We start from the raw sequence: 16,495 nt of genomic DNA, 5'->3' as shown, positions 1-16,495 counted from the left end.
GAGCAGACCACTCCAGATTGGTATGTGGCAGGATTAATAACCAAGGCTTGTCTTGGGCAGCTGCAAGAGATGAGTATATCTCTGCATCCACCTGCCGGAATCTTAAAAGTTTATATATAGATCTTAACTGGGCCCAGTCATGTATACAGTCCATATGATCTCAACAACACATGGTCTCTCAAGGCTGTGTCCTTGAAACAGGTCCCACTGTGAGTATTTCCATACATTGCAAGGACAGGGGAGGGTGTAGGAGTCTCTGATTGCTCAGGTGCAGCTTGAGGGTCAACTGGGAGTCATGTCCTCTTGATGACCTCCTCTAACAGAAGTAACCCTTTTTATTTCTGTCACCAAAATTATAATTAGAAGTGGGGTGATTCTGTAAACAAAACAAGACAAACAAACTAAACTAAAATATGTGGCATTTTCTCAGATGCCAGGTGATGACAGACAAGGAATCTGTTATCAAATGCAGGAAAGAGGGCAGTTCAAGAGTTACTGGTGTTATGTGGTAGGAAAAAATGGCAAAACCTGTCACCTTCAATCACTTGGAAGACAGACAATGTACCTAATGAGGTTTTAATTGTAAAGAAGAATTGAAAAAAACTAATGTTCATAGCAAATGTTGGTTGCTGTTGGCTGCATTTGGCAATTTAATATAAGAAAGAGATGATCTCTACATAGTATTGGAAAGTTTGCAAGCAAAATTGAAAGAGAATAGAGAGTCCTGAAATGCAGAGACCTGTAAGCTTGAAGAGGCTGTTGGTTTTCATCCCCAAACGGTAAACTATAAAACTGTGAAATTATTTGAGCCCCAAAGGCCTGTAAATCTCAGTCTTAACATCAAGGATCAAATCCTTGATGCTTGATCCTTGGCTATTGCTAGTAGATAGGAAAAACTACTGAAATTTCTATGCTTGCCTTTGTAATACAACAATGTTCCAAACACATTTCTTACTCTGCAGTTCTAATAATTTTCAGCTAAAAATCTTGAAATTTTTACAGTAGGCAATTATATCACCTGTAAACTAATAGCTTTATGTTCTTTTTCAAACTTTTCCCTCTTATTTATCATGTTTTATTTAGCTTATTATAGAAGTTCTTAGCTAATAATTATTAGTAATGATTGTAACATCTTTATCTTATTCCTTACTTTGATGAAAGCATCTCTGGTATTTCTCCATGTTGGTTTTATGTGAAATAGATCTTCGTCACCATGTTAAAGACATGCCTTTTTACTAAGCTTTTTTGAAAAAAATAATAAATCAGGAAAAGATATTGAGTTTTATCAATTGTGCATTTTGGATCCACTGAGATGATAATAAGTTTTCGAATTTCAGCCTTTTTCTTAAAGGATCTTAGAGATCATTTAATTTGCCACAAATACATTCATTTATTTTATAGCATATGTAAAAAACTGAGGTCTAGGCTGCATTTGAATGTGTTGAGTGATAGGAAACTAACTACTTATAAAGTAATTCCATCCATTTTTGATATGTCTCCATCTACTAGGCCTGGGTGACACTAATCCACAGATCAGCAGTCTTCTTAACAGTCTTCTGACTACTTACAAATCATTCCTCCATTACTCAGTCCATATTTTTCAATCTTGCTGACAAATATATTATACGATTCCCTTGGCCAATAGTTTACTGAAAGTATTCTAATAATTCTATTAAAAGAGAGATTAATTCAGTCGAACATGATTTGTTCTGAGACCATGGTAATTACAAGTGCTTAAAAAATACCCATACAATAATGTTAGAATTTTGGATAGTTATGTTAAGCTCAAATCAAACAAAATATTAAAATAGGTTGCTACTTTAATTTTACTGTTTCTAATATTTAACATAGTAAAATTTTAATATCTGCAGTAGAGGTTTAAATGTAATTATTAAAACCCCTTTACTTAAAAAATTAAGCAATTGAGGTTCAAAGATCTGATATCACCTGCAACTATTTCACTCAGGCCAGAATTTACAGAGGTCATTTATTTATAGAAGATCAAGCCTTCTGAAGCTTCTAGGGTGTTTTTGTTTTTTTCCCTGTGGATTCTACATGCATTAGAATTCAGGGCTCTGGGTCTCCATGCTTTGAATTATCCACACGATTTTCTGACTAAACTGTTGTTTGTAGCTGTTGGCCAACTAACCCCAAACTGCATTTCCCAGAAAAGCTGTTGTGTCAGTGCCTTCCCATCAACAATACCACCTCATAAACTGCAGCTGCCCAAAGTCTTCAACGTAACACCTTCTTCTTGAGTCATTTGGTAACTAATAATGTTTTCTCAACCTTTTGTCCCTGCTGCCAGTAGCAATATCATTTTCTTTCCCTTTGGGCTCTTAGCCTGAGACCTTCTAGAGGGCAATTCTTTTTCTTGACTTTCAAAATACTGTGTTATATCAAAATCAATCAATCAAACAAACTGCAGGTATGTATAATGAGGTAAAAGTCATCTCTTAATGGCATCCCTCCCTTTCCACATAGAGACACACAGCCTACCTTCATCTCCATATCTTGGACCTACAACTTGGTGTTCTTTTTTTTTCTTAATAACATAAACATACTACATAAACATAACAAAATTTCATGGCAATTTTTTTAGCTTGTGAAAACTATACTTTCTTTACTCATCCAACTATTTTTTACTTTTTTAACTTCATTCACCAATTTTCTTCATTACTCCAGATCTACTCAGCAATGCCTCACTTGATTAAAAAATATATTAACTGTCTGGGTTGTCTTTGTTTCACTGTTTTTTTTTAACATAATTGAAGAGATGAAACTTCATAGATAAGCATAAAATGAAGAAAATTAGAGATTGAGGAGTACTTAGTAATTATATATCTGCTTACTGATTAGTAAAGGAGGCATAGAGAGATTAGATGTCCTCTCTCAAATCGTACAGCTTCAGTTAGGGGAATGGTTAGAACAAGGCTTTCAGCCTTCCAATCTAATGCTGTTTCCACTTCCTCATATCATTAAACTCTTTCAGAATCCTCTAATCCTTTGTACACCACTTTCTCCCTCTTGGGAAAATGTCCCTAGGATTTATTGGTCCTGTACTAACTATATTTAAGAAACAGAGAAAAGCATGTCTTATCTTGCAAAGTGATAAATTGATATCACATTATAAGTTTACTGTAATAATTTTTTCAGTGTGAAGGTTGCTACCTGAGAATGAAAAACTTCATTTTTTGAAATGAAACACTTCATGAAACACTTCAACTAACACCACTGGTCTTTTCTAACTTTTCTTTAACTCATAGAATTTGAAATGTCAAAAAACATCTGAATATTACCTTCCCCACTAAATTGTTTACTATACTTGATGTTCCCAAACAGATTACTTTGGCACTATTTAAATTAAACATTTATTAACTAACTCATTCAAGCATCAAAGCTACTGAGTTCTTACAGATGGCAACTGCCACAGACAAATTTCACTATGTATAATTATTAGGCAAAAGTAAGAATTTTAAACCATGACTCCACATGATGGGAAATCAAAGGAGACTCTTTTTTTTAAAAAAATAAATTTATTTATTTATTTTTGGCTGTGTTGGGTCTTCGTTTCTGTGAGAGGGCTTTCTCCAGTTGCGGAGGGCTGGGGCCACTCTTCATCGCGGTGTGCGGGCCTCTCACTGTCACGGCCTCTCCCATTGCGGAGCACAGGCTCCAGAGCGCAGGCTCAGTAGTTGTGGCTCACGGGCTTAGTTGCTCCGCGACATGTGGGATCTTCCCAGACCAGGGCTCGAACCCGTGTCCCCTGCATTGGCAGGTAGATTCTCAACCACTGCGCCACCAGGGAAGCCCCAAGGAGGAGATTCTTAAATCACGAATAATGTACTTCACAATGATGGTGATTAGTTTTTCAGGTTAAATGTTCTTTTAGTGGCCAAGACTGTTTTCCTATCTTTTCTGTACTGCGTCCATCCATCTGTTCATTCACTCATTCCACATACCAGTGACAAATACAGACCCAGGCCCTCAGAATACAACAGTTCCTGTCCTCTCTGAGCTGTAGTTCTTAGTGTACTGGCAGAGTCAAAAACACTAAATTTGTGACCTCTTTTCTCCTCCATCAAGTTCACTGCTTTCACACTTCCAACATCCATTTTATTGTCCACCTATTTATGGGAAGCAAAAGTACCATTGTCAACAGAATTTCAGACTGTCTGGCTTTCTTCAATCCTATTGCAACCAGTTTCTGATCTTTTCATGTCTGGCTCCTTGCCCTGTCCATCTCCACTTAACTAGCACCTGCCTGGAAAGGTCTCTTTTAACCTCCTAATAATCTTAAGTAGTCAGTCTCCAGTTACTATCACATCAACCTGTCTTATTTTTATTGTAGCCTTTTTCTCTGATACTTTCTCGTTTGCTCGTTTAATCTCTGTCTCCTTCTCTTCCAGGAAGGCAGACAGGCACCTTATCTGGCTAGTTTGCCTCTGAATCCTAAAATGGTGCTTGGCACACAATTGGGATCAACTAAATATTTGTTGAACGAATGGATTCCTAAATGACAACTACTTGAACTACTACAGATAGTGATTCATCCTTGTTGAGTTTCTTTTACTTTGCACATGTATGAAGATTAAATCTGAATTTAAAACTGTCTTAAAATTAAAAACAGTTCGGAAATGTGGGAAACATCTGGCAGAGAGATAATTCTGGCATTTGCAATGATGGAAGGAAAGTTTTTCTCTGAAGTAAGCAGGTTGGTGGCCTCTATTGGTATCATCGGAAAATGCCTATTTTTGTTGATTTGCTCAGGAACTGGGAACATTTGGCATTGGGAACACAGAATGTTGTTCATTTTAAAGTGAAGAGTTATAACTTCGGGGGTTGGGAGTGGGAGAGAAAATGTCCTAAGAAATGAAGGCAGACAGGAGAAAGGAGAGGCTTCTGTCTCTTTTAAAAAAGAGTTCTTTGAGTCTTACTTAAGAGAAGCTTCCTAGAAAGTTCTTAATTTGTATGGTTTCTAAATAAGCAAACTCTTAGGGCCCTCCCCCCCAAAAAAAAGTGCATGTGTGGCTCCACCTACTTTAGGTTCATCTTGGCCCTGAAAGTTGTGGCTACACGACAGGCTTTTTCTGGAACGTCGTTCCGATCCCTTTAAAGGTGGAATCATGACGGAGGATGCGGGGGAAGAAGGCGGGAGCCGACGGCTGAAGAGTCTCGGTTGACATAGTAACTCTTCAGCTCTGTCTCCCTTGCTCTCAGCTCTCAGGTTCCGCTGCCACCCGCCGCCCCGCCTGCGCTCGCTCGGTCCGGGAGCCCCAGCCGCCTCCCCGGACGCACCCCAGAAAAGGTCCCCTTTGCGACCCGCTGCGTGGTGACTTCTCCCCGGGCCAGCGGGTGAGCCGCTCGCGGAGCTCATCTCTCAGGGCGTCTGCCCTCCTCGCCTCACCCTCACCCCCTGAGCACCAGTCTGCCGCGGGCCAGTCCGGCAGGTGACGCGGACCCCTCCGCACCGGGTCCCCGCTGGAACTGCCGAGGCGCCTCCCCCAGGAGCTGGATCCCGGCCAGTCGGGCGTTCCCGCCATGAACCAGAGCTCAGCATTCGGGCCCGGGAGGGGAGGCTCTCCCGGGGTGGCTACCCGGGCCCGCGCGCGGCGCAACGAGAGCCAAGACTATCTGCTCATGGACTCGGAGGTGGGAGACGACGGCTGGCCGCAGCCCCCCCTGCCTCCCTACGGCTACTACCCTTGCTTGTGAGTGCGGGCGCTGCGGGCAGGCCGGGGGCGCTGCAGGCGGGAGGTGTGCGCTCGCCGGAGAAGACCCGGGGCTCCGCGCGCGTCTCCGCACGCGTCTGCCTTCCCAGGGCCGCGCGAGCCGGGCTGAGACCCGAGTGAGAGGAGGGCGCGCGCGGATCTAAGGTTTGCTCCGGGCGAGCACGCACGGGTAGGTTTGCCCGAGAGAGTGAGACCGTGGGGTACCGACGCCACTACAGGTGATAGGTGTATGTCGGTTTCTTTAGTCCCAAGTAATCGGGAGCCCTCAAAGAGACCCTGTGTCGCTGCGCCAAAGGCATGGTCTGGGTGGGGAACTGATTCAAATTTGCGTCCCCAGTGACTCTTAGCATCTGTGGGAGGGATGACCAGAACTCTCGGTCCTGGGCGCAGCTCGGCGCTTCTGCCAGGGGAACTCGAGAACCCGCGCGCCCGCCCTCTAAACACTCCCCACCGTTGCCCTTAAGGGGGCGCGCACAGGTCCTCAGCTACCAGACGGCAGCAAAGTTCGAAGGGGCGCGTGGGAGGGGGTGCACTTACCCCAGGCATCCTCTCCCCAGCCTCCGGTTCTCCGAGTTAAATAGGAGAAATAGAACCTCTAGGCTTTCCCACCCATAGCGCGAAACTTTTACCAAGGGCGTACGGGGGAGGCGAGCCTGTTACAGGTGCGGGCCGGAAATTGATAATTGTAGAAGCTGAAGAAGGTCGTCTGCTGTGGACCCTGAGTGACTACGAGATATTATTTAAGAATCTGGAGTTTCTTTTTTGGCGGGGGATGGGTGGCAGGGGCAAGCAGAGGACGGAATGAGGAAGTCTCCCCTCCCCCACACGCCTGGGACCACAAGTGCAGCTGGCAGATAGTGTGTCTGCCTCTTTGCTCCTTTAGTTGATTGGGCAGTATGGTTTCTTGACATGTCACATCCATCTGCATGCGGTTTCCCGAGGAAAGCAGTTCTCAGTAGCAGTTCTGTTAGCAGCTGTAGAGGGGTGTGTGTGTGTGTGTGTGTGTGTGTGTGTGTGTGTGTGTGTGTATGTGTGTCTCACTCTCGGGGGATGGGGGGCAGGATGGATGGGTGCACCTTCAGATCATTGGTCAGGGCTGCCCAGAGTCAAGGCTTGCTGTAGATCCCTTTCCCAATAAGAACTGAGCCCCGGGAAATGGTGCATCTAATTTTTCCCCTAGATAAAAGAAAAAAAAATTGGAACTGGTTCCATTCATCTACGTACTGTATGGTTTGAAAGCATTTACTGTTACTTACTCTTTTCTTTTTAAAAAAATTAAGATATATTTCACATTTCATAAAATATATCTATTTAAGTTGTACAGTTCAGTGGTGTTTAGTATATGCACAGAGTTGGGGACCATCACCACTATGTTATTCCAGGACATCACCCTCAAAAGAAATCTTGTACTTGACGTTAAATTAGAAAATATTTCTGTGTCTTTTACTACAGAACTTCTCAAATTTTAATGGCATATGAATTACTTATGGAGCTTGTTAAAGTGCAGATTCTGATTCAGTAGGGTCTAAGTGCAGCCCAAATTTCTGCCTTTCTAACAATCTCTGAGAAGATGTAGAGGCTGCTGGTCTGTGGAGCATACTTTGAGTAGCGAGGAGATATATGCCAAGAAAAAATAAAAATAAATAAATAATTTCTGGATATTCTGAACGCAGCTACTTTCAAATTTGCTTTAAGGGTATCTTTGAAACATAGATGGACTTTTTCATTGACTTAGACTTAAGATCTACCCTTAAGCCTGAGGGTTATGTTTGGTAATGTTACCTGTGGGTAAGTTAAGCAACTTATAAAAGCTATATTGCTTTTTAAAAATTAGACTGCTCCATAGACAAAATCTTTTTTTTCTCTCTTTATCACCTAATCATTCTATAGTCACTTGTTACTGTGTGGGGAAAATAATTTGATTTTAAACACTTGTGGCTATATGTTAGTAGTGAGACAGACTAAATAAAACAATAATTGCAAGTTGTCCTGAAAAGTTTCCCCAATGCTTTCTTCAAATGTGGTTTACTGCCTTATTGATTTATCTAGTTTTTACACCATCTACTATTTAGAGAATAAGTATTTTTCTCCCTTCATTCAGGAATCCTAGATCACTCTTAATGGATAGGGCTTGGCAGTAGAGAGATGAACAGAAATATTTTAATGTGCTTCAATTCTTATTGAGCACCCCCTGTCATGTCAGAGGTATGATAGTAAATTTAAGAGTGAGCCATATTTCTAAGTAAGACTTTGGTCTTGTCCAAGTCTATTATTTCCAAAAGGTTCTTAGTTACTTTTCATCACTATTTACTCTGGCAAGGTTTTAATTTTTTCCAGTTAAATAATCAAGTAACTGAAAAATTTTAACCAGTAAACAATAATATTTCACACCTGTGATGTATGAGAAAGAATGAAAGAAAATTATTTCCCTCCTGGGCTTCCCTGGCGGCGCAGTGGTTGAAAGTCTGCCTGCCAATGCAGGGGACATGGGTTCATGCCCCAGTCCGGGTAGGCCCATGAGCCATGGCCACTAAGCCTGCGCGTCCGGAGCCTGTGCTCCGCAACGGGAAAGGCCACATCAGTGAGAGGCCCATGTACCGCAAAAAATAAATAAATAAATAAATAAAAATAAAAAAATTATTTCCCTCTGTTAGAGAGTACAAATAGGAGCTTCTATATGCTTTTGACTTGCAATTTAAACAATTGTTTGTATATTTTCCTAGAGTGAGAGGCATAATATTTGTGAAAGTGGCAATCACTAGTATACTTTAGATATGGGTACTGCCATTATCTCAAATCACTGAGATTTTTTCCCTTGTAAGATAACAGATTTTTGCAAATTACCAATTCTGTGGGATAAGTTCTATGACTCTTGCTAAAATATTGTCATAGTTCACTTATGTAGAATGATTTATATATATATTTATGAGGCTTTTACTACTGAAAATTTTGGCAAATTATCTTGTTTGAGAGAAATTAAGTATTCTCAGAACTTAAGTGTAAGAAGTAACATTTTGAAGTGGTGCTTAGAAGAAAAAGATTCAAATTCTCCCTTTTTTCAACTTCTAATTGGAAATCAATTAATACAATATATTTTGATCAGTTTGTAATCATGGTTAGCAAGAAATGTCCATGTCCAAGGAGGATCCCAGGAGTTAGAGAGTTCCTTCATTTAGAACTTAAAAATGTCTCTAGTCCATCCCTTCTGAACATGGAGAAGAATTCTGGACATAAAAAATGTTAAGTGTTTCTAAATTCTCAAGATCTGAAATAGTCCAACTGAAATTTCTGCTTGGAAAAGACTAATTATGAATAATGAAACAAACTGTAAACTAAAGCTCTGGCAAAACAATAGACTGAGATATTCTAAAAAAAATTACGGTTACAAACACCTAGCAGTACTGGATAAAATAATCTAAATGATTTTAACGTGGTACCCAATTTTGCAAAAAATAAAAGGGATTGCCATTTGCCAAAAGCAAAGAAGTTAAAAGACAGAGTATACCCTGAGAAACGATGCTGTGGTTACCCCAGTGATTATGGATCTGGGTGACCAGGAGGTTGGAGTCTAATGTCCATGTGAGATGGAGAAAAGCTAAGGCCTTGGTTCCAGATGAGGCAGTGTTGGAACTGAGACATCCCTGTCCGCTGCATAAAACCAGGACCCTTATTTTAGTGAAAAGTTAGACTAGCATAATATGCCATCAGCACGGAGTGAGAACAAGAAACTTTGTTAGTAAGAGGAAAAGGAACCTTCCCCTAAGAATTTCATTCTTTGGGCCTGAACATCATGTGACTCTATTTTTGCTTTTGTTTTTTACACTACCTAACTGACCTAGAAATCTTCAAGTTGAAAAATACTCCGGCTCCTAGAAGAGTAAAACAGAAAGGCATTCTGAAAGTGTAGTACCAACTATCTAGACTGCCAAGGATTTTCAGGAAAACAGCAATCCCTGCTAAAGATATGCTCACTATAATACATAACGAAACACACAAGGAAACAATCAACTAAGAACAAAAGTTAGCAGTCAATACAGTCCATGAGGGAGAGTTAACATGAGACATAACAGCAGTATTGGATCCTTAATAACTTGAGATAATATAGCAACATGAAAGAGAATATATAAAATGGGTATGTATAAAATGTTGACAGTATAAAAAGAAGTTAAACCCTAACAAAGAATGACTTATTTTTAAAAAACAAATAGAAAACCTGTAAGTGAAAAATATAATTTTGAAATGAAAACTCAATGGAAAGATTAAAAATGCAGATTAGCCATGGTATAATCGATGATAATACCTAGAATGCAGAGACATAAATAAATGGAAAATATAAACATTATTGAGCTAAGAAACACGAAGGTAGGAGTTCCAGAAGGAGAAAATAGAGAGAATGAGGGAGAGGCAACATTTGAATAGATAATGGATGATAATTTTCCAGAAGTGATTCATTCTCATGTTTATGAAGTACAAGAATACTAGTGTGATACAGAAAAATAAACCCATTTAAATGTATTATATTGAAATTGAAGAACACTAAAGATAAGAAATATAAAAATGAACCAAAATATAAGAGATTCAAATGAGTGAGTTTTAAAATTTAGAATAAGAAAACATACTCATAGTGTATTTTGATACCCAGTGTATTGATACCCAGTGTATTTTGATGTGTAGCTTATAAGAACTATGGTTTTTCTTTTACATGAAGCATTGTTTACTCTCTAGTTATTAATGTAGTTTTTAATACAAAGTCAGTGCTCCATTGCTGGTAGTATCTCTTTAAACATGGATATGGACAAAAAGGGATTCCAAGGGTCATTAAATCATGGTCTCAGGAGAAACCCAAAGAGATTCTTAATTGTATACTTTAATTCATATTATGAAACAAAAGTGACCTTTTAAAAAATGTTTTAATGGGTCATGGATCTTTTTAAATTTTTATTGACCTCAGGATGGTTTTGGATGAAACCCATCTATGAGCTCTAGGACCCAGACTTTGAACACTTGATTTAAGAGAGGTAACCTAAGGTCAGAGACCACAGATAAATAGATTTCCCCAACATAGCCTTCTTTTCTCCAGGCAAAATAAAATATGCTTGAATTTATTTATGTATTAAAAGGGAATGAAAAATTCAGACTGCAGGATAGAAAATGTTTTCTGACATTAACTGCTGATAGAGTACACGAATCCCTTGAAAAAGTTTAGGATTGACGTTAGAGTATGGACTCAAGCCTATGAATCACAAAACATTTTTATGTGCTTGTTATCCCTCCATTATTTTTGCCTCCCTATGTCTGATAAATATGTCTATTCAAACATCCGTTTTACTTTTTGCTCACAAATCTCTTTCTACCAGACTGTATGCCTCTAGTCCTTCATTTCTCTACTCTTAACATAGAATCTAGCAAAGAGAAGGTGTAAATTAATTTATTCCTCAACAAAGACATTATCCTCTCATCAGTATTTATTCTAATAAGGAATAACGTGGTGCCAGCTCTTTTCATAAAATAACATCTGAGTCCTTTAAGGAAGACAGAAGAGTGAATGTCCACATAGAAGGAGATACCCAGATCTTATATTCCGGCTGCCTGTCCACTTAGATTCACCTTCTTCTGGGGGATCTGTCACTAATTACTATGCCACTACCATGCTGCTCGCCTTTTAGCTCTAGCCCCAGACTCTCCCCTTCAAGTTCCTTCTGCTCACCTGAGATGAGGCTGTATCTTTATCAGTACTTGTCAAATGCTTAGGAATAACCAAAGATAATTAACATACAGAGAAAAACTCCTGGCTGGCTATAACTGTCTTTCAGCTCATTTGTGGAGTCTCCTAAGGACTGACCCCTGCCTAACCCCAAGTTTTATCCAACTGGCAGAGAGTATTCTTCCCTCTCCTCCTCAGACCATCTACAGACAATCTAGCCCTTAATAGTCAGTGTTCCATAAATTGGGAGATTGGGACTAACATATACACACTACTATATATAAAATAGATAACTAATAATAATCTGCTGTATAGCACAGGGAACTCTACTCAATACTCTCTAATGGCCTACATGGGAAAAGAATCTTAAAGAAGAAGAGTAGATATATGTATATGTATAACTGATTCACCTTGCTGTACACCTGAAACTAGCACGACATTATAAATCAACTATACTCCAATAAAAATCTTAAAAAAAGTTAAAAAAAAAAAAAAGTCAGTCTTAGCCCAGATGGACAAAGGAATACCACCCTCCTCCCTTTATCCAGAGTAAGATATGCCTCTCAAACTCCATTTCTTTTCCTAGGATCTCCTTCTTTCCTGGATCATTGACATTAGGTATGTCTACTCTTTTAAGCAGAGATCCTACCACCTACCCACACAGGTATGGCTTCACCCTCTGACCCATAGGGGCAGTTACCTTAGAACACAGCCACTCAGCAGCAGTATAAGGGATTTCCAAGTAAAATCAAGGACTCATTTCCTTATAAGAACACATTTATCAAATGAAAAATAAAATCAGTCAAATAGAGTATGTGTGATATCATGATTTCTTATGATATCACAAACATATGTAGTGGTTTAGAATTCAGAGGGAATCCTAGTATCTATTATGTCCTTTGAAAGAAATAGCATCTATAACCATAAAGCAAAGACTTGGACCTTGGTTAAGGGTATGCAGTTTGGAAGCTGCTGTGCTAGCCGGAGAAAAACAAGTGTAAAAATCACCTTTGGATCCGCTTTCCCTTCTTCATTTAGGAATCAACAACTCCTCCAGCTGCCATTTGGATTAATGGTGTGTCTCTTTTTTTTTTTTTATATACCACATATTCTTTATCCATTCATCTATATTTTTTCTTAACATCTTTATTGGAGTATAATTGCTATACAATGGTGTGTTAGTTTCTGCTTTACAACAAAGTGACTCAGTTATACATATACATATGTTCCCATATCTCTTCCCTCTTGTGTCTCCCTCCCACCCACCCTCCCTATCCTACCCCTCTAGGTGGTCACAAACCACCTAGCTGATCTGTCTTTTAATTGACCACTTTGAAGTTCTGTGTTCTGCATGACAGAAACCATCTATTTTGTTTCTAAACCTCCCCTGGCTTGAAGTAATCAACATCTGCTGATAACAATTTATTATCATGAAACATCTTTTTTAGAGGTCCAACACCGTAGGTTGTGGAGTTATTTCCAGATGTGCTGAAATGCCCACATTTATTCTGTAACATAATGTTTGTTTACCTCTAGGAAGACATTGCATAACTTTTTTTTCTCTAGACAGTTATGTTCCTTGAGTTACAAGAGGTAAGTTGACTTCATAAGGCAATTCATCTTTGCCTCTTAGAGAGTAAATCATAAAAGGAAAACATTTTCTTGAGTCCATTCTTGTTTTTCTCCCTCTTTCATAAAAAATGCTGAATGTAATTGGAACCAGTTGGAAAAAATTACCGTTTGTGATTGCTCTTTGTTTAGGAAGCTTCTGCTGGCTTTCAGGACATGAAGTGCTCATCTCTATGTCATATGTCTTATGTTGAAATTAAATTTCAATTAAACTTTGGCATCTAAAACTTGGTATGCTGTTTAAGACCCTTAAGATATTGGAATGGATTGAATCACATTTCTTATAGAATGTCCTTTTGGAGCAGCATATAGAAATGAATGTCACAAATACCGAAACAACACGTTAGTTGCAGTCTAACTATTCTCACCATAATTCAGGTAACTCAGCCAGAACAAAGAGGAGCAGGGGTACTGACTAGAGTTATTTACAGGTCAGGGCGAGTTGCTGTTTCTGTAGAGGACTAATCTAAAGTATTTGTGTATATTTTGGGGGACTAACATTTTTTGAATACCTACGCTGTAGCATGTCCTCTTCTAGTTGTCATACAAATGTAATTTGCTCTTCGGAGCAGCCACCTGGATATTTTTAATGTCTATTTTATAAATGACCATGCTGAAGTTTAGAAACATTGAGCAATATTTAGAAAGTTACACAGCTGGAAAGTTGTTGTCAAGTGGACAAAAACCAATACATTTTAGGTAACGCAGGCTGGAACGCATAAACAGAAGGGCTGGCAGGTTGCACAGAGTCCCCTAATCTCCAGGCATCCCATATAATCATGCCTGTGCCCGGCACAGCTGGATACGTGATGGGTGTCCTCTTGGAGACCACACTCACTTCCTTCTCCTCTATCTTTTCATAGGTACTTGAGAAGCCACAGGTTGGCTCTGATCTACGGCACCAAGATTCCTGAGCTGTGCTCCTTTTATCTAAGTTATTCTCTGGTGAGGGAAGAAGACAGGAAGAAAGGTTATAATAGCAGTAATATGTGTGTTTCACTTCTACCTCTTCTTTCTATTGAAATCTTAGTCATCCGTGAAGATCAAGCTTTATATTCCACTAATTCATTAATCTGTTTATTCATTCATCTTTGTTGACTTATATGATTTTGTCACATAATAATAAAAATAACAACTAGATTTATTAGGGATTTCTATGTGCTAGGCCCTCTAAGTGCTTTATATGTACCTCATTTAATACTCCCAGCAAATCTCTGTTTTACTGATGTTTTAATAAGAAAGAAAAAAGTAAAAATATACCACAGCAAAGAGAGGTTAAGTGATTTGCCAGGGATTACACAGCCAGTAGTTGACAGAAATGAGAAGAAAGAAAGGAAAGAAAGAAAGATCCTATCACTTATCTAGACACAGTGAAACTAGATTTTGAAAAACTGTCAATCTTTGTCACCAAAGGAAGACTGTGAATGCATCAAAACTAAGTAATCTGTAAAGTACTTACTAATTTTAGCAATGGTCCACAAGCTGATCATGACTCTTTTAAGATTACAAAAGAGGAAGCTTTCTTTTACTCTTGATTTCTATCATGTGGATGAAATTGCTTCTTTGCTATGAAACAGGTTGTATTAGAAAAACTGACCTGACTCAAATGGTAGTGTGAAACTGGATTTCATTGCAGGATTTGCATACTTTGTAAAGCATTTTACATATCTGAAAGTATATATTGCTAGAAATCAATTACAGCATGGATAGTTATGTTAAGATTGATTGCCTTTTCAAGGCAGATTTCACGTTTCAGTTACAGAAACTCTGGTTGCAGCACAAAGAACATTTTGTCCTGACATGTATGGGTCAGCACAAAACCCTTGCACAAAACTGGGAAGAGTTCTCTTCATGGGAATTACTAACAAGATTATCTTGAGAATTATAATAGGATTTGGAAATGACATGATTTCTAAAACTCTTTTAAAGATTCTTTTAGGCAGTTTAAACTGTTAGAGATAAAACTTATTTTTATTATTACTATGTTAAACTCTCTGAAACAGAATTTTGCATTGAATAGGTTGAAGGGTGGCAGTAGTTGCTATGAAAAGCTGATTCCTGGGCACTGTAAGAATCTTCTCTTCTCCCCAGTAAAATGTTTTCTGCAGGACCCCTTTTCTTGGAGGGGCATTCAGGGCCAGACACTGTATTTCGTCTTGAAGAAAACATTAATTTCTTTCAACAAATATTTGTTTAGCTCCTTTGATGTGCTTAGCACCGTATTTGGGAATCACTGTTACTGTATTTCATAGAGTCCAAGGTTGTATCAATTTTAACCTGTCCTGATGTTTTATATGCCTTTGAAAAACAAGAAAAAAAGTACTGTATCAATTATATTATACCTTAGATTTTTATATTATAGCTATTGAAATAGATCTTTATACTTAATTAAGTGTAGGTTTGGGTCACATATAACTCTTACACACATATGGAAAAAAAAAGTCTAAACAAAATAAATTTAGTTAAGGTATTCCTAAAGCTTCTTCATATTCAGAGATGAACTTTCCTGAGTCATTTTCAACTCAAAATATTTGATATCTATGTTTCTCCACACGGTCTTGTCCTTTGTGCCAAGAAGACATTGGTGATGCAACATTTCTTTAAAGAATCCAAAGAACCATGATAGACCAAAAGCTTTCGGTGCTAGGCAGTTAAACTGACTTTGCAATTACATAGAGCTAGACTATTTTGACTTAGCAGTTCCTGAATGTTGCTGAACAAATCTGATTCGCCATCGTTCCCCATGTACGATCCACTCTCCCCAATACACATATGCACATACACACATGTATTTGTTTCTTAGGCTTGAAAGGAATCCTTAGCTACTGTTTCCAGGATTTATTTTCAAGCCACTGTCATCCATTCTGAAACTTTGGAGCCATTGCTTTTAATGCTTGTACATGCACTGCTAAAGGTAAACTGTCATGATAATGACTGACACCAACTGGCAGCACTGATAAGACATGTTCTATTCCAGAGAAGTTAAAGTGGGAGAATTATGTATCCTAGAATCAATGAAATTTGGTGTTTGGTGTGCTAGAGTCAGGGTAAATGAAAGAGGAGGTGAGATATGAAAGATTACAAGGGAGACAATACACTTTATTATCTGTCCGGAATTTGAACTTTATTCTCTGACTTTAAGACACAGATAAGACTATGCCAGTCTTTTGCTTTATTTATATTAGCTTATTTGATCATCACAGCAAACTTGTGTGATGGGTAATATTGTTTCTACTTGTAAATGAGGAAGCAAGTTCAGAAAGGTTAAGAATTGTCTAAGAATTTATGGCTCTCAAAAATCTGAGCCTGTACTTAAACTCCTATTTGACTGTTTTGCTTGTTTGCATTTGACCCTCACTGTCTGAACTTCTTCCCCTCACTGGAATGGCAGCTCCTTGAGGGCGGGGATACAGTCTATAAACTAGCATTT

At 38.8% G+C, this 16,495-nt stretch overlaps 1 protein-coding gene across 2 annotated transcripts in view; it reads left to right on the top strand.

The window, feature by feature from the left end:
- Positions 1-5,170: 5,170 nt before the first annotated feature.
- TRPC6 (transient receptor potential cation channel subfamily C member 6) overlaps positions 5,171-16,495 on the top strand; it is a 116,532-nt gene continuing 105,207 nt past the window's right edge. For both annotated transcript variants that reach the window (XM_060304470.1, XM_030883701.2), the window contains exon 1: positions 5,171-5,711. In XM_060304470.1, coding sequence (XP_060160453.1) covers positions 5,542-5,711 — 170 coding nt within the window. In that variant the 5' untranslated portion in view covers positions 5,171-5,541. The remainder of the gene's footprint in view (positions 5,712-16,495) is intronic.

The sequence above is a fragment of the Globicephala melas genome, chromosome 8 (assembly GCF_963455315.2).
Source record: "Globicephala melas chromosome 8, mGloMel1.2, whole genome shotgun sequence".
Classification (NCBI taxonomy): domain Eukaryota; kingdom Metazoa; phylum Chordata; class Mammalia; order Artiodactyla; family Delphinidae; genus Globicephala; species Globicephala melas.
This window is presented reverse-complemented; position numbering and strand designations above follow the sequence as displayed.